At 44.2% G+C, this 24,451-nt stretch overlaps 1 protein-coding gene and 1 long non-coding RNA gene across 4 annotated transcripts in view; one reads left to right on the top strand and one right to left on the bottom strand.

Annotated features, from left to right (window-relative positions):
- The window catches only part of LOC115485826, a 132,695-nt gene that overhangs the window by 58,989 nt on the left and 49,255 nt on the right, over window positions 1–24,451 (bottom strand). For all 3 annotated transcript variants that reach the window (XR_879865.3, XR_879866.3, XR_879868.3), the window contains exon 4: window positions 6,243–6,420. This is a non-coding gene — a long non-coding RNA (uncharacterized LOC115485826). The remainder of the gene's footprint in view (window positions 1–6,242; window positions 6,421–24,451) is intronic.
- Window positions 707–16,704, top strand: Nmur2 (neuromedin U receptor 2). The gene is made up of 4 exons (NM_153079.4): window positions 707–1,512; window positions 8,670–8,754; window positions 12,064–12,189; window positions 14,446–16,704. The coding sequence occupies exons 1-4, from the start codon at window positions 811–813 to the stop codon at window positions 14,718–14,720; spliced, it is 1,188 nt and encodes a 395-aa protein (NP_694719.2). The 5' UTR covers window positions 707–810; the 3' UTR covers window positions 14,721–16,704.

The raw sequence follows: 24,451 nt of genomic DNA, 5'->3' as shown, positions 1-24,451 counted from the left end.
GACAGAGACAGAGACAGAGACAGAGAGGGAGAAGGAAGAGTCAAACAGACAAACAGAAGGAGAATAGAGAGGAAGAGACAGGAGAGAGACAGCAGGAAGCAGAAAAAGGAGGGAGGGAACTCTGAGAGTTGAATTTCCTTTATTTCTAATAACCTGGTTCTGAAACCGACTTGCTTTCTGAGCTGCTGAGGTCGTTAGGCAAGGCTAAAACCTAAAAGCTGATTTTCAGCCACTGAGATACCCAAAATCATATGTCTCATGCTTTTCCCAGAGAGCCCTGATTGCCCAAAGGAACAATATAATCGGAGAAATCGATTGATCTTCCACTCTTTGACAGGACATAGAGTGATCAGAGACCAATGGAGACTGCCTTAGCAGTCAGGCTCCTCAGCCCTTCCTGTGTTTCTCCCCAGAGCCCCACAACTCTGAGGCTGGCCAGGCTGGGAATGCTCACTCCTCAGGTGGTGCAGGCAGCTCACTCAGTGTGAGCTGATTCTCTGTGGCTGCGTCCAAGTCACAGGGAGGTCCCTCCTCTCTTGCTCCCCAAACACAAAGCCCTCACACCAACCTGCCTGGTTCTCCCACAGTGCAGCTTAACACCCTCATTGGCCTACAGCGTGCCGGGGGCGGGGCTTGGGTGGTCCTCAAAAGGCATTAACAGCGTGAGAGGAGAGCCCTAGAGGCTGATGCTATCCTTTCACTCTCTGAGACCTTCTTCAGGAGCCTCGGCTTTCAGACTCTTTCTGGCTCAGCTTGAGACAGAGCCTCAAGAGCAAGGGATACCCGTGGTCGTGGATTTTAAGCTCAGTAATGGGAAAACTTGAAAATGCTTCCTGGATCCACGATTCTCTCATGAAGTACTTGAACAGCACAGAGGAGTACTTGGCCTACCTGTGTGGACCCAAGCGCAGTGACCTATCCCTTCCAGTGTCTGTGGTCTATGCGCTGATCTTCGTGGTGGGGGTGATAGGCAATCTTCTGGTGTGCCTGGTGATTGCCCGACATCAAACTTTGAAGACACCCACCAACTACTATCTCTTCAGCTTGGCAGTCTCAGACTTGCTGGTCCTGCTCTTAGGTATGCCACTGGAGGTCTACGAGTTGTGGCACAATTATCCCTTCCTGTTTGGGCCGGTGGGATGCTACTTCAAGACAGCCCTTTTCGAGACTGTGTGCTTTGCCTCCATTCTCAGTGTCACCACGGTTAGCATTGAGCGCTACGTGGCCATTGTCCATCCGTTCCGAGCCAAGCTGGAGAGCACACGGCGACGGGCCCTCAGGATCCTCAGCCTAGTCTGGAGCTTCTCTGTGGTCTTTTCTTTGCCCAACACCAGCATCCATGGCATCAAGTTCCAGCAGTTTCCCAACGGGTCCTCTGTGCCCGGCTCTGCCACCTGCACAGTCACCAAACCCATATGGGTGTATAACTTCATCATCCAAGCTACCTCCTTCCTCTTCTACATCCTCCCGATGACCCTCATCAGCGTCCTCTACTATCTCATGGGGCTCAGGGTGAGTATCGAGGGAATGGTTTGGGGCAGCATCCCACCTTTCTCGTCCATTCTGAATTCAAAGAAAGACTTAGCGTGGTGGGAAGATAGAATCAGGGAGGGGCACAGAGGATAGCGTTAAGTGGGAAATTAAGAAACAAGAGTTTATATGTATGTAAAATAGTTGCATATGAAAATTCCACACATGAACTCAAGATTTATCTCACAGGTAAAATCAGCTTGGTCTCCGTTTGAACAGGTGGGAATTGCCACCACTTAAACATAGTAAAATCACAGCTCTATCACTTTCTTTACCTGGTGTTCCTTATTCTTTCCATGTTTTTCCACCTGTGTTTCTAAGAAGGTGTGAGACAGCTTCTTAGGGGCATCGATGTGTGAGAGAATTGAGGAGAAACCTCACTTTAAATGTGTGCATGTGATCTGGGCTTAGAGAATCACATTCTGGGGGGGGGGGGGGTGCTTCTACAACCTGCTGCCTCTTTGCTGCCCCTGCTCCACTTTACTGCCTGTGTTCAAGTTTTTCTCTGAACCAAAGTCTGGAGGATATCGTGAACTCTTCCTGCTGTATGATCTGAGACAGGTATACAGCAGTGAAGGCAGATATTTCTTTGTGGCTGTATTGGTCAATTGATTGAAATAGCAAGTTAAATTCTCTCTCTCTCTCTCTCTCTCTCTCTCTCTCTCTCTGTGTGTGTGTAGATAGATAGATAGATAGATAGATAGATAGATAGATAGATAGATAGATAGATAGATAGAGGTATAGATATAGATATCTTGAAGCCAGTTTTATGGTAGGTAGGGATACTGAGGGATGCAAAGTACACAGAACTCATAAGTTAGAGCAGTAGAGGTGATTAAGAGACAGGTGAGTTTCTGGGGAAATCACTCTGTTTCCCTTGCACCTTACAATTAGAGGCTCCTTCTCTAAGCTTGTGATGATAAATACTTGTTTTTCATTTTCTCTGCTTCTAAATTACTTGAGAAAATCTGTGGGTTTTTTTTTTTTTTTGAGGAATGTAGGCGTGAATCTGTATACTTCCGGCTGTATGCTGTACTCAAATTCATAGGTGTGAGTCCTCACAATGACAATTTTGTATTCACTTAGGGAAGCGGTTCGTGCAGTAAACTGTTACAGGCTTATTTAGCCTCTCCAGTCCTCGTCTGACGTACGCCTCTAGGCAAGCCACACACAATTCTGCTGGAATTGTTTTCCCATTTGGAGAATGAAAAGGTCACATCACATCATTTCCAAGGCTTCTTCCTGCTTTCACAGTCTGTGGTTCTTTTTAAAAAGGCAAAGAGACTATGGAGGAGATAGACACAAGCTATAAATGAAAGAAATAAGCACACTCATCCCACCACATCCTCTGGCGCTGTGGCTCCGGATGCAGAGCCCCACTCCTGTCCATCTCTGAGGAAGGCAGTTATCAACAAAATGGATCTTTCTTACTATTTACTGGTCCTTAAATGAGTGGCCAGGACCGAGTAGGAAGAGCATATATGAATGTCATAGACATGTAAAAACATGAATGAATCTGAACAGGCAGAGAGCAGTGGCATTTTCCCTAATACCTGTGTCACTTTATCCAGCTCAGTATCACAGTTCCAGAATGTCCTATGTATCTAACCCAGAGGAAAAGACATCCTTCCACACATTTCCAAATAACACACATCCCATAAGACCTTCTTACCTCCACACCCCAACTGTAGCAATATATTACTGTTCAAGCTAAACAATCATTTGTCTCGCATGAGTTTGGGGGGAATGCCTAAGTTTAACAGCAAGCATAAATTTCTCTAAAGTCTTTCTTTAAGTTTCATTATGTTCCACTCACATGAATCTACAGTGTCTGTGTCCCAAGCTGGTGGCAGCTCAGATAATAGCCATCCTGCTTTGTGTGAGTAATGCAATTGATGACAGCCTGTTTCAGAAGAGATGAAGTAGATGTGAATGGACCCTAGGGTTACTAAGAAAGGAGATGTCTGACTTGTCATTCTGAAAATTTAAAGTCTTACACCAGCAATCTGGCGAAGCAAGTCTCTTCTGTGCCACAGGCACCACAATCTTTGGACTCCTTTCTCTGGAAGGTTGCTGCCACCCACCACCATGCTTCCTTTGCCTTTTTGACTCTAGTCTACCCTGTCAGTCAGGCTTCAAGCATCTGCCCCTGGGGCAGCACTTCTAGAAGCCCCAGCTGTCCTGCCTCTGGTATAGATGTCATGGCTTCCAGTAATTTCCTTCAATTACAATTTATAATTCTGTGTAGACCCTTTAGTTCATTGATTTCTCCCAAACCAGACTAAGCACAGTCAGGAGATAAGGCTCAATTACCCCCTTCATCACTGGGCTTCGGCTTCTCTACATTTAAGATAAAAGACTTGGAAACATGGCCTCAAAGGTCCTTTGAATGTTCATGATTTAAAGAGACCCAAGCCGTAATGGTATTTGAGTTATTGGGTCTTCTGAGAAGTGTAGAGGTGTGATTGAATCTGGTTGCCACTACCTTCAGAAGGCAGCCAGAGGAAGACATAGGACAAAAGAAGCCTGTGTGTATTCAAAGCTGAATACTCACTGATGCCCCCTTATTCCAGGACATAAATTTCAATAAAGGTGTTCTTCAGGCTTAGAACACCATGGAGATGGAAATTGGGTGTTCCAAGAGTAGCTTCCCATCCATCCAAGAGGAAATACTGACAAAGTATAGCCTAATCCATGTCTCTCATATGTGACTTTTGTGTTGATAGGGGCACATGTATGAACTGCATAAAACTCAACAGTGCCAGACAAGTTGTGAACAAGCAAAATAGTTGGATGGATGGATGAAAGAGTAAATGGATGGATGGATGGACAGATGAACAGGATGTGTAGAGATGGATGCACAGAGAGACAGATGGTGAATTGAAGGAAGGAAGGAAGGAAGGAAGGAAGGAAGGAAGGAAGGAAGGAAGGAAAGAAGGAAAGAAGGAAAGAAGGAAAGAAGGAAGGAAGGGAGGGAGAGGGGAGGGAGGGGGAGGGAGGGAGGGGGAGGAAGGAAGGAAGGACAGGATGGGTAGAAGTAGATGTACAGAAGGACATGATGACTGACTGGATGGATGGATGGATGGATAGATAGATGCTTAGACAGACAGACAGATACTTAGAAGAAGAGACTGATGGACAGAGACACAAATGGATGGATGGGTGGGTGGATGGATAGACAAATGTCCGGAGAGAAAAACTGAAAGACAGACAGACAGAAAGGACAATGTGTATCTACACATTTATTCACATATACACACATAATATTCAGGCATACACACACACACTTTAATAAAACAAACAAACAAACAAAAAACAAACAAAAAAAGATGACCAGAGGAGGGAAGGTTTATCTCAGTTTAAAATCCAGAGCTAGGGAGATGGCTCAGAAATTAAAGAGCACTGCACTGCCCACTGTTCTTTCAGGAAATTCTGGTTCACTTCCCACAACCCACAAGGCAGCTCACAACTGTTTGTGATTCCAGTTCCAGAGGATTTGATGTCTTCTTTTGACTTTTTTGGACACCAGTCAGGCACCCAATCATACCCATAATATAAAATAAAGAAAAGAAAATATTTTTAAAAGGTTATGTCCATCATCAAAGGGATTTGAGGCAGAAGTGAAGCAGAAACCATGGAGGGATTCTGCGTATTGTCTTTCTCCTCATAGCTTGCACAGATACCAGTTGTATACAGCTGAGGCATACCTGCCTAGGGATGGCACCACATACAGTGGGCTGGACAGCCCTCCCACATCAATTAGCAGTTAGGAAAATGCTTCCCAAGGGCTAGAGAGATGGCTCAGTGATTAAAGGCACTGGTGTTTTCTCCAGAGATCCAGGTTCAATTCCCAGCACCCAAATTCTAACTATCTGTGACTCTAGTTCCAGGATAACCAATGTCCTCTTTTGGCTTGCACAAGCACCAGGCACTCATTCATGCAGGTAAAACATCCATAAACATTTTTATTATTATTAAAGGAAAGGAAGAAGCCTTGTGACCCAGTCTGATCTGGGCAATTCTTCCATTGAGGTTCCCTTTGCCTGGGTGACGCTACATTTTGCCCAGTTGCCAGCCAGAATGAAGGCTAACATCTGTCAGGTTAACACACCTGAGTTAGAAGAAGGAGCGTCTCCCAGAAGAGGCTCAGTAATCCTCATAAGGGGAATACAAACAGCTGTCCTCGGGTATTTTAATTTATACCATGTCTTTTGAGACGATGTGGAATGATAATTGGAATCATGAGAATACCAATAATCTACCATGCATAGAATACCACGCGCCCTGCACTGACATGCTCATCATCTGGGGAACACCTTAGCGCCCTCACCCCCACACCTCCTTATTTCTACATCACTGCAGGAATCCCTCAGGTCTTTCCTGTTCCAGATGTATCCAAAGGGTCAAACCTCACATTCTCAAAACAAACTTTATGTAGAGGTCACCACTAAGTCCAAGAGACAGGCAGACATGTTGACCATACAGGTGGATACATAGGGCCCAGGGGCTCCTGTAAAGTTCCTGGTTTTAAGGAGCTTGTGTATTTTAAAGACATAAGATATGGATTTGTGGAGCTGTCGAGGTGACCTCTAATGGGCCATTTTCCAAGTTTTCTCCAACTTTAAAGACGTTCTCTAAAGTGTCCCGTCAGGATAACTGTTCTTCACAAAAGCCTGTTCATCATCACACACAGTCACACCCTTCTCACATACCTTGAACTTGAAAACATCATGCCTTTTAACTCAGTGGGCTGATTCTAGCAGAGCTCGAGACTGTATAGGACCGTTCGAGTTTTCCTTCTACTTAATGACCTGTTGACCCATCAGGCTCCCCGTCACCACTGTGAAGGAATCTCAGCATGACTGGTGGCACATGAAGGGGTGCTTCGACCTGAAGTTCACAAGGTAGACATAGTGCTCAGAGAAGGTTCATCCAGGAAAACATACAAAGTTGTCAAACACATGGCTTCTTTTCTGGTTCTTTATTCTCTTTCTAGGGAGCTTAAAGCTTGCTCACAGCAATACTGGAAGGGCTTTTCTCATGGTTCCACACAAGCAACTGCTCTACTTTCTACCTCCGATGCAGTGAAAAAGGGGTCCCTTCCATTCCTAGCAGTACAGAGTGTGGTGCTCCCTTGGCCCCAGTTACCTAACTTTGGAACTAGGGGTTAGGACAGTCTGATCTTATAGGTTATTTGGTGACAGGACCAGGAGTGAATTGGGGCTAACTCAGCTTAATCGTCCCTGTCATCTTTGATTGGGTGTGGAATCAACTAGGAGACACACCTCTGGGCATGTTTATGAGGACATTTCCAGAGAGGTGTGACTGAGGGAGGAAGACCCACCCTGAATGATGGTAGCACCATCCCATGGGCTGGAGTTCCAGGCTGAATAAAAAGGGGGAAGAAAGAAGTGAGTTTAGCACAGCATCTGTCTCCTTCTGTTTCCCGGCTGGGATGCAATGTGCCCATCTGTTTCATGCCCTGCCTTTGTGACTCCCTCTCCTTAATAGACTCTCCTCAAACTATGTGTCAAACAAACACTTCCTCACCTAAGTTGCTTCTTGCTCAGTATTTTTGTCATAGCAACAAGAAAAGCAACTGACACTCTCACCAAACTACCAAGTCAATGTTGGAAAGGAATAAACAGTCTAAGAGAAATTTAGGGTGATGTTGGTAAGCAAGCAAGGGGGGAATGCCAGAGGACTAAAAAGCACTGGACTCACTTCAAGGTATGTGATAGTCGCACATTATTAGAGTTCCTCTCATCTGGTGCAACATCACCATAGTCAAAAAAAAAAAAAAAAAAAAAAAAACAAAAAAAAAAAACAAAAACAAACAAACAAACAAAAAAAAACAAAGAGTAGATCTAAGGGAGAAAGAGCCACCACCAAATAGAAAGCAGTGCTCTCTGGTACCTGCGGGCTTAGGAGGAAGAAGGGGACAATGGGCTAGAGCCGCTGCATCTTCAGACGTAGGCGGGCCTTAAACAGGCTGGTAAAGATGGCATATAATGTCATGCTTCCATTCCAAACTTACATTGCGACATGAATATCTGTCATTTAAATGCTGCTGGATGTGCAGGCGAATAGGAGAAACAGCATGTTGTGGGTTACGCTGGTCAGTAGAGGGTCAGGGTGTTTGCTGAAAAGGGGCTGGAAGTGTATGATTCCAAGAAATGTGACTCCCCTTCCACTGGGATGAGCGTGGGGGGTGCAAATGTGGAAATTGGGAAAGTGATGCACAAGCCCCTGGAAAATCCACATAGCTCATGACCACACTCAAGATGCCACGGGCCCACAGTGCAATGCTTTGAATGAGAATGCCCTCCATAGGCCCATATATTGCATGCCTCGTCCCCAGTCGGTGTACTGTTTGGAAGGATTAGAAGGCATGGCCTTTGTGGTTTCAAATGCCCTCACCAGGCCCAGTGTCTCTCTCCCCCGCCCCACCTGCTGTCTATGGTTCAGGATGTAAAGTTCTCAGCTACTGCTCTAGCACCATGCTGTCTTGCTTTCCACCATGCTTCACCGTGATGATCCTGAATAACCCTCTGAAACTGTAAACAAGCCCCCAATGAAATGCCTTCTTTTGTAAGAGTTGCCTTAGTCATGGCGTCTCTTCACAGCAATAGAACAGTGACTAAGACACACAGCAACGATCATAACACTCATGAGATCATAATATTTTGTTTTCTGGAACCTCCTATCACATGGCCTAGGGTCTTGACTCTAATGATGTATCTAACAAAAGGGAAAGGAATGAATAAGTGAATGGAAGGGCCTAACTACCATGTTGCTTGCTGCTGTTGTTAATTTCAAGATTCGCCGTTTGGGGTGTGCATGTGTGTGTGTGTGTGTGTGTGTGTGTGTGTGTGTGTGTGTGTGTGCATGAGTGTGTAGTATTTCCTAACATACTATAGAATTAGAACTGTATGGAATTGCACACTAAAAACTTAGTTTCAGTTTTACTGTATCCTGCCCACACCCTATCCAGAGAACTTAGACTGAATTCTGCCTCCAGTGAAGTGTTTAAATTTTTCAAAACATTTTTTTAAAGTGCTGTTTATATACCTCCAAAGTTTCTCATGGGAAAAGCAGTCAGCCTTTTCTCCCTAACCACTTTTCCACTTCTCTTTCAGCTGAAGAGAGATGAATCTCTTGAGGCAGACAAAGTGACTGTGAATATTCACAGACCCTCCAGAAAATCAGTCACCAAGATGCTGTGTAAGCTGCTTGCTTTGTTCAATGTTTGTTCACTCTTGTTTATAAGAGCAGAGGTTTTTTGTTTTTTTTTTGGTTTTTTTGGTTTTTTTTTTTTTTTTGGTTTTTTTGTTTTTTTGTTTTTTTTTTTGTTTGTTTTGTTTTTTTTTTTTTTTTTTTTGTCTTTGGTACTGACGTAATGGTGCTGGCTAAGATGTCCTTCTTGGTTTCCAGAAGCTTCTGTGACCTGCCTGTTTTATTTCATCTTTGGTTTTGGACATTCAAAGGCTTTTGCTAGGTTACAGTTGCTGAGGTGCCTTCCAAATCCTATGAAATAAACCACGTTTGCAATGCTGAGCCTGAACCCCACTCTTCATGTAAGATGAGGTAGGGATGGTTTCTTAGCTTATATGTGCTCCAACATTCTTCATGCACGCACACACACACACACAATGTTTTATAACTCACTTCAGTAGATTATAAACTCCCAATGGCCATGTAGTCTCTGTGGATATTTTTATTCCATATTAAGAACAATTAGTCATGATTTTCCCAGAACATTGTATCAAGACATCATCTTGTTTAAAAACAAAACAGTAAAAATAGCCTTTTTATTAGAAGTGCACATACTTGTAAGAGACAAACTATTTTGAGAGATCCAGGTGCTGAACATCCTCTCTCACAAGGATGCTAGAGAAGAAAATGGACCCCTGGGCTGGGGAGATAGACCAGAGGTTAAAGCATTTGCCATACAAGCAGGAGGAGTAGGGGCTCCATCCCCAGGAAGCTATGTAAATGCTAGTGGGAATGACCACCCTTTTATAATTCCACTCTTGGGAGGCAGAAACAGAGGGTCTACAGAGCAAGCTGGCTCTGGAGACAGGCCCTATCAGTGAGTTCTGAGTTTGATTGAGAGAGCCTGCCTCAGTAAATAAGGTGGATGGGTGATTGAGGACAACTCTTGACTCAACCATAGGCCTATGCACACACAGACATATGCACACTCATGTTCAAACATACATGCACATACATGCACACACCTCCATACACAATACAAATTTTCATTTGAAAATGAAAGCAAAAAAAAAAAAAAAAAAAAAAAAAAAAACAACCAACCAAACAAACAAAAAACAGCACCAGTCCTCCAGGAGAGACAATGATGAGGCATGTGAAACTCATCATAAATTTTCCAAATTACAACCCACCTTTACAAAAAAAGAAATCCCCAGGCTCATGTGCCCATGACTCATGGAAACTGGGCTCTCTGTGGACAAAACCCAGAATTTTCCAAGTTGGTCTTTTGACTCTAATAATCATTTTCTTTGAGGCTTTTCATCCCCAGGTGGATCTTGTTGTGAGGAGACAGGAAGTCTTTATTATGTCTCTCCGTCTCCCTTTGATCCTGATCTCAGTGTTTGCTGGTATTAGCATCTTAGTAGCAAGCCTGGAATGTAGCCCCTTGGTAGGGCATATGCCCTGCATGTGCAAGGCCCTGGGTTCAATTCCTAGCATGCTACACACAGGAAAAATAGATTTGGGCTCTGTGCAAAGCCAGCTTGGGCAATCCAAAAGGAACCTGTCTCAAAAAGTAAAAAATAAAAATAAAAAAGACTGGGCTTTAGATCAGTGGTGGAGTGCTTGCCTCATATGTGTGGAGCTCCAGCTCAATTCCCAGTACTATTAAAACAAAACAAAACAAAACAAAACAAAACAAAACAAGCAAACAAACGAAAAACAGAGCAAAAAAGTAATAATGACAAAATGTAGACCATTTGCCTTCATTGTAATCAGGAATGATGAGCAGAAGTGGGTGGTGGGAAGACATTTTTTTTCTTTTTTTTTATTATGTATAGCATTGGAAATGTAATTGAAGAAAATACATAATAAAAAAAAAGAAAAAAAGGGAAGACATTTTATTGAGGGAAGAATATTATAAATTCAAAAGAATATTCCAGTTACTTTTGGAAGCACACTGCATAGACAGACACCTTACCCTAAAAGTTAACACCAAAAGAAAACAAAGGTACCAGTTTCTGTGAAAACCTGGAAGGCGCTCATGGGCAGAACTGCAAAATGAAGACTGTGTACCCATCTCTCAGCCTCAAAAGGTGTCAGCTCATGGCTGTTCTCCCTTCGTCCTGAGTCTCTCTTCTCCTCCAGCTCTGTTAGATCACTCACTCAGATACAAACATCAAGCAGCACATCACAGGAAAGGATCTGGCAGCTTCCTAAAGATGAAAAAATGCTTGCTTATCTTTGTGGAGCGTCAGTGTCCCAAGGAGGAACAATTGGCCATCCCTGCCCTGGGGCTGGAAATGAGAAGCAGGAGATTCTGTGTTTTTCTGACTCAGGAGGACAGGGTCTTCCTTGCAGAATCAACACTGTGATTACAGTTGTTCTGACTCTGTGTCTTACCCAGCCCATCACAGAATCAAAAGGATCAAAGAGACTGAGTTCTAGTTTTGTGTTAACTGCTTTGCAATGCCATGACAAAACAAAAGGAAGAAGGCTGGGGACGTGGATGCGTTGGTAAAGTGCTTGCTGAACAAGCTCCTGTTTGCTCTCCAGCATCGGTGTAATAAGAAGCTGACCATGTTGGGTGATGTGTGCTTGTAATCCAGTATCCCAAAGCTGGGTGGGTGGACACAAGTGGATCCCTGGGCCTTGCTGGCCATCGGTCTAGCTGAATTGGTGAATTCAAGGTAAAAGTGAGACTGTCTCAAATCAAAGTGGGCAGGCCTCCGGAGGAATGATACTTAAAGTTGACCTCTGTGACCCACACCCCAACACACACACACACACACACACACACACTACATGAGACAGACAACATATACAAGACACAACACACAGGACACACAAGACATACATAACAAAGAAAAGATTTATCTGGGTTCATCTTTGGGCCTATTGTGAAGAGGGGGCGGAGAGGAAAGAGGAAATGGGCAGGGAGAGTTCTCAACAAAAAGGACATTAAGCTGGAATGGGGCATATTGGAGCACATGGAATGAGTTAGAGAGGGAAAAGAAGGAGTGAACATGATTATATTTTATTATGCATACATTTATGAAATTTTCAAAAGCAAAATTTTCAAGTAAAAGTAGAACTATACACTTTAAAAGAAAACTGAGGCAATTGTATAGAAAAGTGGTCTTAGATACATACAACTAATTCTCATGTTCAAATATTTTTAACTCTGGGGTCACCTTTGCCTATAGCAATCATCACTTAGCCAAGGTGGCAGGGAAAACCTGCTAAAGAAGAGGAAGGCTGGGCGAGCATCTTGTTCTTCCCTGATCTACTCCATCACCCCTCTCCCACTTCCTTTTCCAGTTGTCTTGGTCCTCGTGTTTGCTATCTGTTGGACCCCTTTCCATGTGGACAGGCTCTTCTTCAGCTTTGTGGACGAGTGGACTGAGTCCCTGGCTGCTGTGTTCAACCTCATCCACGTGGTATCAGGTAAAGACCTGGTAGTTTTGGTGACTCAACTATAAAGTGGCTTTTCCTTCACTGTCCTGAAGGCTCAGTACATAAGCAGCTCTGGGGATCTGGGGATTTGGGGATCTGGGGATCTGGCCTTCTGTTATGGAAACAGCAGGTGCTGATTTGTATTCAAAGATGGGTAATTTGTATTTAAAGATTAAAAATGTTTAGAGGTTACTTTAAGGAAACCCCCAACTCTACATGTGATAATTACAGCAGGGAATCCTCAGCGATCATCAGTGTTTGACACCAAAGACATACACTGAAGAAATGGTTTTCCCAAAGGCACAAGGCTATAAAAACCTGTTAAAATTCTAAGCTATTGAATTTGAGGTTCAGGGGCTTTTCCTCCAACATAGAGAAGCTATGGTGTTAGCTTCAGGGCACTCCCACCAGCATCTGTTGTCGCTGGCTTGTTCTGTGGGCTCTGGATTCTCAGGAACAAAACCAGAAGCAGACATAAGATGCATATCTGCAACTTGGGAACATCACATCTCTGGACAAAAGGAAGGAGAGAGGGGAAGAGGTGGAAAGGAGAGAAAGCTCAGACACCAGACTTGCCTTGTATAATGCAGCCATTTCTGCCTCTGAGCATTTGCACCTAAATACACTTCTCTCTCTTCAACTATCTCCTACCCATGTCAAGGTCAAGCTGGTGTCAGTCACCTCCACTGAGTCCCTTGTGACCACAGCAGTCTCTGTTATGACAGAGTAACTGCCGTAGACAGGCAGTTGGTATCACAATGCTTCTTGTAGATATCGTTGTGTATCCCTGTTACCAACCTTGCCAAGAATCCTGCCTCAGTTATAATCTTCCAATTGGAGAAAAAAATTATAGAGTATTCACGGGGGGAAAAAGTCTAAATCTCTTATCTTTCAATGTGCTTTGGAGTTTTCCGAATGTCCTAGTAAGCGTTCAATCAGTGCCTGAATGAACAGACATGTCTCCTCATGCCAGAGAGGACACGGAGCATAGACACAAAACAGGGATTCCATCCAAGTGTAGTGTGTTGAAGCAGTGAGTCACTAGGGTTCCTAACAGGAATGTGAGCAACTTACGGGCAGGTGTTACACTGAAAAAAATACATGTTTCAGTAATGGCTGGCTGTCTATGGATCCTTGGGAAGGGACCCAGTCTCATGACCCTCTCCCCAAACGACTGTTAACTGTCCATAAATCTTGGAAGGAAGGCAAGCAAACCCTTCCCCTGCAATGCCAAGTTAATGGAAACACCCTTCTGTAGTCTCCATGACAGTTCTAGACAGCCACGGCAGGGACCAAGTCAGCCTGGAGGATGTTGTTTCTCAGCACTCAGCTTCAGGCAGAATACCCAAACTCCATTTTCCAGAAGGAGCTGAAGAGTGTTTATCTAAGGGCCCAGAACAGAAGAGGGTCACTATCCTAGCCTCCCTTAAGCTTCAGCGATGTCTTAGAGAAACAAAACAGATGATAGTAAATGAGTGTACGTGAGCTGGAGAGACAGCGCTGTGGTTAAGAGCACGTACTTCCCTAACAGAGGACCCAACTTTAGGTCCCAGGCCCTGTATCAGAATCAGGTTTCTCTCATGCCTGTAACTCCAGTGCTAGAGGATCAGATGCCTTCTTTTAGCCTCTGTGGGGATTGGAACTCATGAACGCATGTGCCTGCGCATAGACACACACACACACTCGCTTACATAATTAAAAAATAAATCTCTAAAGAAAAAGAATGCATATGTATAGCAAGCATAGAAAAGACAATATGCAAGCCGTCTGGAGGACAAAATAAATGGTAAAACATAACTATTCATTGGAAGCGCTATTGGTGAAGCATGAGTGGGTAGGAAAGGGACGTGGCACCGGAGCAGTTGGGAGTCGCCCTCTCCCAGAGGTTTTCCCCAAAATGAAGAGTTTCTCCAGGGACAGTGTGTTGACTGACTTACCAGTCTTCAACATGGCTACTGCTCCAAATTGTAGCTGACTAAAAATCCAGTGAAGAAACAAGCCTTTTTTTCTCTGATACTTGAACGTCTAGCATCAGTGCCATCACCCAGCACCACCACAAAGCCATGACTCTTTCGTCGCTCCGTGTTTGGGTCCTGAGTGCACAGGCAGATCTCCCCACAGCGTTTCAAGTTCTCAGTGAGTGTCCTGTACACCCCACTGCTTCCAGGAGAGGTGATCAAAGGGTTCCAAGGCCTTTGCTAAATATTTATATCTTTTTCCCTACCTTCCTCCATCCCTCATTGGCAGGTGTCTTTTTCTATCTGAGCTCCGCTGTCAACCCCATTATATATAACCTCCTGTCTCGGCGCTTCCGGGCGGCCTTTCGGAATGTTGTCTCTCCTTCCTGCAAATGGTGCCATCCCCAGCATCGCCCACAGGGGCCTCCAGCCCAGAAGGTTATCTTCTTGACAGAATGCCACCTTGTGGAGCTGACAGAGGATGCGGGCCCCCAGTTCCCTTGTCAGTCATCCATCCACAACACCCAACTTACCACCGTCCCCTGTGTTGAAGAGGTACCATGAAAGGAGTGGTCAGAAGGCCACTTCGGAAGGCCTGGCTTCTGTGATTGACATTTCTCTACATGTCAGCACTGCAAGGAGGAGCACTCTGTCACCTCTGCCTCCTTGCATGTCATTAGAGAAGTAATGTGGCTCTTAGATTCCACCTACTCTTTACTTTTTTTAATGTTGAAACTCAGACTTCGCTCTGGGTCCCAGCGCAGACATTACACTCCATCTTTCTGCATTGTAATTTTTTTTTATAACTGTGATTGTAATGTGCCATGGGAGTCTCACTTAAAGATGCTCTCATGATGGGTGGGTTTAGCCTAGTAAAGGTGTTGTAGAGTAGCTAAGCAGCACAATACAGTTATCCTAACCTCCATACCCAGGATGCAGGAGAGACCACTGGGTAGGAACTGCCCGCAAAAGCCTAACCCTCCAAAAGTTAGGACTTTTGGGAGTTTGTTGTCAAATAAGCAATGGCTTAAAATCAGTCCTAGCAGAAATATTTATGCTACAGAAATTAACAAGCTCTCTAAATCAGGGCTAAATAATTTTTATCCCCTGGAGAGTTGGCCCATGAGCAGGTTGAGAGCTATTAATGAGCTGGCGCTGTGCCTACTCGTTGCGATGTGTGGGACTTGTTTTTAGAAGAAATGCTGCTTATGCTGTAATTATGAACTACTTAGAGTCGTGGCTAACTCGGAAAAATATGCTATGGACTAGATTTAAAAACAAAACAAAACAAAAATGTTCCTACACAAAAATAAGCGAAATACTGCTAATTAAGCCAATGGAAGCAGCATCAGCATTTATAATTAACCTGGAGTGGAAAGATTATTTTTGGATGCCATCCATTAACATTAATGCAGCAAACAGCAATGGACTGGGTGTTATTTTCCCTCTCACGTCTGTGTTTGCAGAGCCCAAAGGATGTGTTGTCAAAGCAGATGACTTTTCTGTATGCATCTCCACTTGGCTGCAGATTTGTTTTGTTCTTGCCCTGTGGTGTAGGACTGGAGGGATGACACAGTAGACAAAAGCACTTGCCACCGAGCCTCAGGATCTGAATTCCATACCCGGAACTCACGTGGTGGGAGGAGAGAGAACTGACTTCTCAAGTTGTCCCTTGACCCCACCAAACATGCACCATGGCATACCACACCCCAACACTCACCACAATAAATAAGTTCATATTAAAAAATTAAAGAAATATGTTATGAATCCACAGTGTGGAAGCTAACAACTACACTATCTTCTAGAAGCCTAGTAAATCAAAATCCGCAGACAGAGCAGCCTTCCAGGCCCCTCCTTCCCTTTCCCACCCTCAGTGGATGTACAAATGCTCCATGGAGTCCGCTTCTGACACTCCACCCATGCCATATGGAAGCACTCTCAAGGCAATGTTGGTGCTTGAAAGTTTTGACTAATTTACATATGGGATAGATATTATAGAGTATACCTAAATGACGTACCCGGATTTCCCTGCTAGTGAAATACATTCTCTGAGAGGGTTAGAAAGATGGACAAGTCCAAAGTCCAGGACTAAGAGAAAGCAAAGCTGGAGAGAATAGTAATTAATGTCTCATGGGCAAAGACATTTGCACATAAGCCTGCTGATCCAAGTTCCTTGATTGAGGACGAGATCCAACACCTTAAGTTGTTCTCTGACCTCTGTGTCACCATGGCTTGTGTAGCAATGCCCCCTCACACATAATAATAAAAGTATTGCTTTAAAGAAAAGCAATTTACCCTTTCAAACACATTCGGTGTCTGCTATGAAACTACATGGATGAATAGATAAGAAATTCTGTGAGTAAAAGCCACTTGGAACCTAGATCTTAAAAGGCTTCATAGAACACCACTTATTCGTATATTTTCACAACATAAAGATATCTCTTATCAACACTTTCTGCTTTGTTTTATAAATGCTGAAAATTTCAGCTCCTGACCTTGACCACCACCGATTCCTCAGTAATAAAATGGAATAAAGGTTGTCCTGTGCACATTTCTGTGTTCTCTTCCCTCACTGATTCTTCCATCTTACTGAGAGATAAAGAATTACTGTCTGCCCGCCCCCTTCTTGTTGACAGCGAAGAGCTATCCTTCCTTACTCCTGGGAAAATTATACGAACAATCTCCAAGCAAGCACCAGAGTCCTGGAATCTCACTAAGAAACTCACAGGGGCTGGAAAGGTTCCCCATCTGACCTTGCCACCTGCAGCAGCCTCTTTCTTACACTCCTATAAATAATGCTGAGTGCCTACTAAGGGCCTGTGTGTGTGTGTGGGGGGGGGGGGTCATTCCTCTTAAAAAAGCCTATAGAGCTCAGAAATTGCCAGACTACTGGATGTCTCTAAGAAGGGTGGTCAAGAACAGCCCTACCCTATACACCTCAGTTACAAGTGCCTCTTCTCTGCACTTTTCCCAGAACCCTTCACTCACCCCCTCTTCCTCACTCCCCACCTCCTCCCCCACTCTTCCACTTCCTTCCCACTCTTCCATCTCCTCCCTCATCCTCCTCACTCCTCCACCTCCTCCCCACTCCCCCACCTCCTCCTCTCTCCCCACCTCCTTCCTACTCATCCACCTCCTCCTCACTCCCTACTTCCTCCCCACTCCTCCACTCTTCCTCACTTCCCACCTCCTCCCTACTCCTTCACCTTCTCCCCACTCCTCCACTGTCTCCTTACTCCCCACTTTCTCCCCACTCTTCCACCTCCTCCTCACTCCCTACCTCCTCCCTGCTCCTCCACCTCTTCCTCACACCCCACCTCCTCTTCACTTCCATTTACTCTCCACTCCTTACCTCCTCCGCACTCCCTAAATCGTCTTCCCTCCTCCACCTCCTCACCATGCCCCATCTCCTCCTCCCTCTCTTGTATCCACAGAGTCATAGAGTCCTTCCTGGGAATTTACTCCCTCCCTTCTGATGCTTAGGAATGAGGAACCAATGACCTTGCCCCAGACAGATGTTCCCTGTGAGGCCTTCCCCTTTCTTCTGAAACCTGTAAGAGGGGACCTCCACTCTGCTTCCAGGGCCTTGCCTCTCCTCAGCCGCTACACTATGCTCTCTGTCTGTCTGTCTGTCTGTCTGTCTGTCTGCCCATAATGTTAACAACTCTTTTAATAAAGCTTTTAGCCAAAAGGATACTCCCCTTCAGTCCCAAACCTGAAATCTTCTAGAACCAACCTGTCAGGAGCTGCTGTGGCTGCCAGGGGAACCCACTTCTGGTAAACAAGTGACTAGGAGCATGGAAATCCACTTTCCAGGAGTCTGCGGCCCCATCAAAGCTTGCCACGTGTGCCATGGCCCTGTGAAGGCTGGATTTTGGAAAACACTAGCCTTTCCCCAACTCTCAGAGTACTGCTTAATTTTCTCAAGAGAATAAAGAGAATTTTGAGTAACAACCCAAGAGCTTTGTGATCATTAGACATATCCTGTAACACATACAGAATATGTATATTAGCTTCCAGCCAAAGGAAGGGCTGACAACACTGTTACAGACACTGCAATGTTCCCTGTTTCGCTTTAACCACTTAATGACTTCATGTCTCCACTGATGTATTAGGAAAGGGCCTTGATTTATGACTTCCCTTGTTTTGTTACTATAAAAACTTCATCAAACTGTCACCATGTTTGAACATGAAAATTGGGGTGACCTGAATCTGTGTTCCTGGGCTACAGTCACTATTCATATTTAACCCTAGAATAAGCTCTTATCCCCTCTTGGGTGACAATTGTGTTTTCTGCATTGATAACCAGAAGGATGAGATGAGTCAGGCCTGGGGGGTTCATTCACTGTGTCAGAGCCAGAAGTCCAGAGTCACCTGACCTTTGAGCTCTGTCTGTATCCTGGGCCAGGGTCACTCACATTTGGCTTCACAGTCAACCTGTTCTCCTTCCTTATAAGGTGAGTTCTGTGACTTTGTGCTGACACCTCTATGCCAGCTAAAGAAACAAGTAATACTGCTGTGCCCACATGACAGCATGGAATGCAGTCATCCATGAGCCCCAATGCCATCTTTGGGGATTATGCAGGGGGGTGGTTAATGTATAAATAGAGGAGCAGAGGCGTGCATAAATAAGTAGTCCTGTCAAATATGAGGCCATCATCGTCTGAGCTCCAAATTCTCCAAATTCCCCAAATTCTCTGACAGTAGTTGTCAGAACCGGTGAAATCTTTTCCTAGAAGAAAATCTTTCCTACTCTGGCCGCACCAAGCTACACCATCTTCCTGCTTCTAGCATGAGGTTCCTGGAGAAGTTCCCATTTCTTGGAGTCTATTGTTTCCAAAGCCCAAAGGGGGATTAAGGGTGTCTCTTTGAGTAGCCTCACCCTGGCCAGGATGGTTACCTCTGGGCTGTACTTAGAAACACTGTAATAGCATCTATAGAAACAAACAAAAGAACTAAATATAAAAACAAACAAACAGGAACATAATATTCAGGAAACTAGATTTTCATGGCACTTTACTGTGTTGCTGGGCTTTTAGGAAATGTTCTTGTCGTACAGCAGCTTCCTCCTGGGCTGAGTCTGGGGGCTCACGGGACTCAGGATATAAACAAGCCTCACATGTCTGAAAAGCTGAAACTCGGGTTTGAAGAGGATCCTCATCAGCATTATAGACATAGTGAACTTCTGCAGGTGAGGGGGACCTTGACCAGCATGTTGGCTGTAGTAGAGGCAAACTTCCCAGGCCTGCCCAGCTACCTACAAGCTACACTTCTAGGACTCTCAGCCGTGTAGGAGTGGGCTGTGGTGAGCACCTGCCTCTGGGCTGCTTAAGCGCCTGTGAGTAACCACTCCCCATACTACCACTCTAACCTCGCTAAACTCATCAGCTCACCAAAACAGATGCTGGTGTAATTCTTAGCTTGCTCTGTTGTGGATCCCCTAGGGTTGGGGGAGAACATACAGGTTCACACCATCCCAGGAAAGTTTCACACAGCAGTATGTCTTTGGGGAAGGATTCAAATACACAGTGTAAATAAGCAATATTGGCACAAAACCACACCCTCACCTCAAAAGGGAGAAGAGTTTACTCCAGGGCCAAATGTGAGTGACCATGGTCCAGGAGAAGATTTAGCCACTCCCCCTCCTTAGCCCCACCCCCCAAATTCCATGTTCCAACATTGAAACAGTTCAATGAAATTTTTACAGTAACAGAAAAAGGGAAGTCATACATCAAGGTACTTTTCTAGAACATTGGTGGAGACATGAAGCCCATTGCTAAGCAAAGCAGGAAGGCTCTCCTGGCTCCTTGGGTCCATCAGTGGCAACCTTAGCTTTCTGATTGGTGGGAAACAAGGGTCCACTAAGTTGATGGGTTAGGAAAAGTATCAGTTCAGGACCCCCAAGACCAAGTTCTCAGCACAAAGGAGATTATGTGTTGCAGAGGGACAGAGGGCAGGGAATAAGAAGCAAAGGCAGGAGACTGAGGACAAAGAGGAAGAAGGGGAAGGGAACAAGCGAGAGGGAGGAGGGGTATTTGTCCCCTGAGGATAAGGGCTACCTCTGGATAGAGAGGAGACAGATACAGACAGACAGACATGGCCCATAGGAAAATGGCAGTTTACACAAGAGAAACCCTGTATTAGGATGAGGTGTTTAATTTTAATTGGGTATGTTAATTAGGTAAGCCAAACAAGGCTTTTTATTACTGGATTTCAATATGTTGATAATTGGACCTTTGTAGTTAGCCTTAGAAGGATGAAGAGGCCAAATAAGAGAACAGACCTTGAGGGCTAGCTTTAGGAATATAATTTAATGCTTTTTGGCAAGGCAGAGGGAATGGGAGAGAAGTGCAAGGTTTGCCAGAGCCTTGTTCACCGTGCTCATGCTCATGCTAGCCAGAGTTCCTTTATAATGCATTTCCAAAAGGTTTTACCTGATCATAGCAAGGATGTTAAATTAGATGTAGACATGGGAAAAGTATGGCTAAATCTGAATTGGGTTCTGGACCTGCAACATTCCAACCTCCCCACAATCTTTGAAGTTCTAATCAGTTACTGGACCTGGTGGAAGGGTCAGCTGGGTGTGCAACACCTTTGTTCACAGCAACATCCTAGGAAGTTTTTCAGGCTTCTAAAAAAATCATTATTCATTCACAATTCAGATAAACTCTGTAAGATTCCATCACTCCCTGCTAGGGCTCGTGAATAATGAAGGCGCAGGCATGTGTTACAGATTGCTTCTCTGGTACATGAAAGATTAATCAATATTATGACAGGGCAGTCAACAAAATGAGGAGCCTAGACGGCCCAGAATGGCTAAGCATATTAATTGTGTTTGAAGGCCTTCAGCCTCTGCCAGCTGGGAAACTGTCTGTATTTGTCTCAGAGTCAGATGGCGGGGCTAAGGTCAAAGATCATGTGATCATTCCTGCCTGGACATCAAGATCAGAGATGAAGGAGGAGTAAGTATCAGTGTGTGCGTGCGTGCGTGTGTGTGTGTGTGTGTGTGTGTGTGTGTGTGTGTGTGCACTCACATACAGAATGCACATGTACACATCACAAGTTGATGGTGGGTAAATTCATCGATCTCCCCATGTTACTTTTTGAGGCAGTATCTCTCACTAAATATGGAGTTCATTGATTAGTTAGACAATGACTCTATCTTACTCATAGATCAGAAATGTTGATTGGGATGTCTTTCAATGACCATGCTAAAACTTTTTGACATATTAGCTGATTTAGTCTTCCCAAAAACTCTAAGAGATGGGTACAGGTTTGACCCTCTCCCCTAGGAGAACGCACACTGAAGCAGAGAGGTTTCGTGATTTTCCTCAGGGTCAACAGCCAGGACAAGGGATGAGAACAAGGGAAGATTGTGAAAGGTTTCGGTTCTGAGACTCAAGGTGGTACACTGAGGCAGGATGTCCTTTGAGTCACAAGTTTATTAGAAGAGCTACTGATGCCATGGACAGACAGCAATATCTCTGAGGAGAGTTCAGACCCTAACACCATAGACAGACAGACTGCATACCTGGGACTCCAGTGAAAGTTCAGGCCCAAGAGTCAGAGTGGAGGTCCTTTCTTCTGGGGCTCACACTGCACTGTTGATTAGCACAGGTCTGCAGCTCTGCTTAATTTCTAGGCAGCAGAGACAGTGCTGTGGTTCTGAGGAAAGAGGGGTGCAGAGGAGGATGTGTGTGTGTTGGGGGAGGGGGGGTAATGAGGAGGAACACATCTAGCTGACAAGTATCCATTATAACCACACCTTGTCTCTTGCCCTAGAGCCTGGTGGCCTGGGTGTGTAAAACTCCTTGGGATAACGTGAGTGGCCTTTGCCATTATCCTGGGATCTGGGTACCTGAGTTTGAGGGCATGAGATTTATATAGGCAGGCTCTGGATAGAGACTTGAATTCCATTCACAGTAGCTATAAAAGAACTGCTGAAAATGGGTGTGATCTGACTAGCCTATAGCTAACAGATTGGAACTTAACAGATTGGGAGTAGAGACCTCCAGATTTTAGCTACAAATTTATCCTGTCCACCTAAAGCGCAAAGAGGGAAGTTGACTGATACTGAATATAAGGGTGAGTATCAGGTGTATCCAAAGCGCATTGCTTTTGAGTAAAGGAAAACTACCCACAGCCTGGTAATTAGGGGGTAGAACCCACTCAAATTAGCATAATTCTTTTCATTAATGAGAATCTCAATAAGTTTCCTTTCTAATTTGAGTAGTTTCAAAATCAGTTTGTATTCCCTGTACACATGCTAATTTTTGTTAGCAAAGAGATACAGCCTTAAAGCAAGCCTAGGTAATAATTAGATGTTTCACACTGAAATTCAAAGATATTCTATTGAAATAAGTCCCAGATTTTTTTTTCAGTGTAGCCCACACAATTCTCACCTACTGGAGAAATAAGTACACAATTGTATAAAAGGAAAAAAATGCAAAACTAACAAATGAGCTGTGGCTGTATTAAGGGGAAAATGAGCCCAAGCCCAAGGATGGCCCAGACAGATGAGATTTATAACCAGCATCAAGGTGAGGGAAGGGATGAGAAATTGACAAGAATAGTGGTGTTTCTGGGGATTCATCCCATATACAGCTACCAAACCCAGACACTATTGTGAATGCCAAAAAGTGCATGCTGAAAGGAGCCTGATATGACTGTCTCTTGAGAGGCCCTGCCAGAACCTTACAAATACAGAGGCCGATGCTTGCAACCAGTCATTGGATTGAGTGTGGGGTCCCTAATAGAGGAGGGACTGAAGGAGTTAAAGGGGTTTGCAAATGAAGGAAGAACAAACAACAATATTAACCAACCAGACCCCCCAGAACTCCCAGGGACTAAGCCATCAACAAAGGAGTACACATGGTTCCAGCTGCATATGTAGCAGAGGATGGCCTTGTCAACAAATCAAGGGAAGGAGAGGTCCTTGGTCCTATGACGGCTCCATAGATGCCCCAGTGTAGGGGAATTGAAGGCGGGGAGGTGGGAAGGGATGGGTGGGTGGAGGAGTACCCTCATAGAAGCATGGGGAGGGAAGATGTGATAGGGTATTTCTGGGAGGGAGGGAAACCGGGAAAGGGAATAAGATTAGAAGTGTAAATAAAGAAAATCTCAAAAACAAAACAAAATAAAACAATAAGTTTGCTCAAAATAACAAACCATATTAGCATTACAAAAAAAAAAAAAAAGAACAGTGGTGTTTCAGAGCAGAGACACCCTATTAGACAGAGGCTGAAGGAAAGGAGTGTGAACAGTGTCAAGTGCAGAAGGGAATCTTTAAGCACCTCAGCAGGATTCTTTGCTCTAACTAGGCTCAGCAGGTGGAAGGTAAGACCAAGGAGGTGCCTCACTAATGCAAACATACCAAGGCACTGGAGTAATTTGGTGGAGGGGCCACATGTTGCCTGTGGCTAGTCTAAGAGTTGAGAAGGGCACACCTGGGACCCATGATAGAGAACATTGCCAAGATTCAAAGTGTCGGGTCCTGGAATATGACACTGAAAACTTTGTTGCTTCTCTAAAATTCTCCTTTCTACCATCTTTGTTTCTCCTAGAAGTTTCCCATTTCCATCCTATTATAAATCTCAGCATTTCTGCCAGGTAAAGATCCTTGGACAAGCACAATAGATATGATGGACAGGTGACTAGATGAGTCACAGAGGATGGATGGGTGGATAGATAGATGATAGACAAATAGATACATAGATAGATAGATAGATAGATAGGTAGGTAGATAGGTAGATAGATAATTGATATGTATGTAGACAGATGATAAGTGATAGAGATGATAGATAAGACAGGTGATTGAAAGAATATATTAAAGAGAGATAGATAATAGATGAATGGATTGATGATAGATGATTGATTAAGTAGATGACAGATCAATGATAGGAATGATAAATTAGATAAATAGATGGTTGTAACATGATTAATAGATGAGATACAGATGACAGATGAATGACTAGAAAGCTAAATGATACACAGAAAGACAGACAGACAAATAGATAGATTGATAGATAGATAGCAGACCTATAGACAGAAATTTAGGCAGTGTCTCATATGACTATGGAAGCTGAAAAGTCTCAAGATATGTAATCTATAAGTTGAAAACACAGAAAGTTAAGTACAAATTTTAATCTGACTCTGAAGGTTGGAGAATCAGTAACACAACTGCTAGAGGCTTATGAATTTCTTAGAAAGATTCTAGTCTAAGTCCTTTTCAAAATTAAACTTAATTCTAATTCTTCAGTTTATAATGAATTAAATCCCAATAAACCCATCAGAAA

This window comes from Mus musculus, chromosome 11 (assembly GCF_000001635.26).
Source record: "Mus musculus strain C57BL/6J chromosome 11, GRCm38.p6 C57BL/6J".
Taxonomy (NCBI): domain Eukaryota; kingdom Metazoa; phylum Chordata; class Mammalia; order Rodentia; family Muridae; genus Mus; species Mus musculus.
The sequence above is the reverse complement of the archived record's forward strand: the minus strand, read 5'-3'. Positions and strand labels throughout refer to the sequence as shown.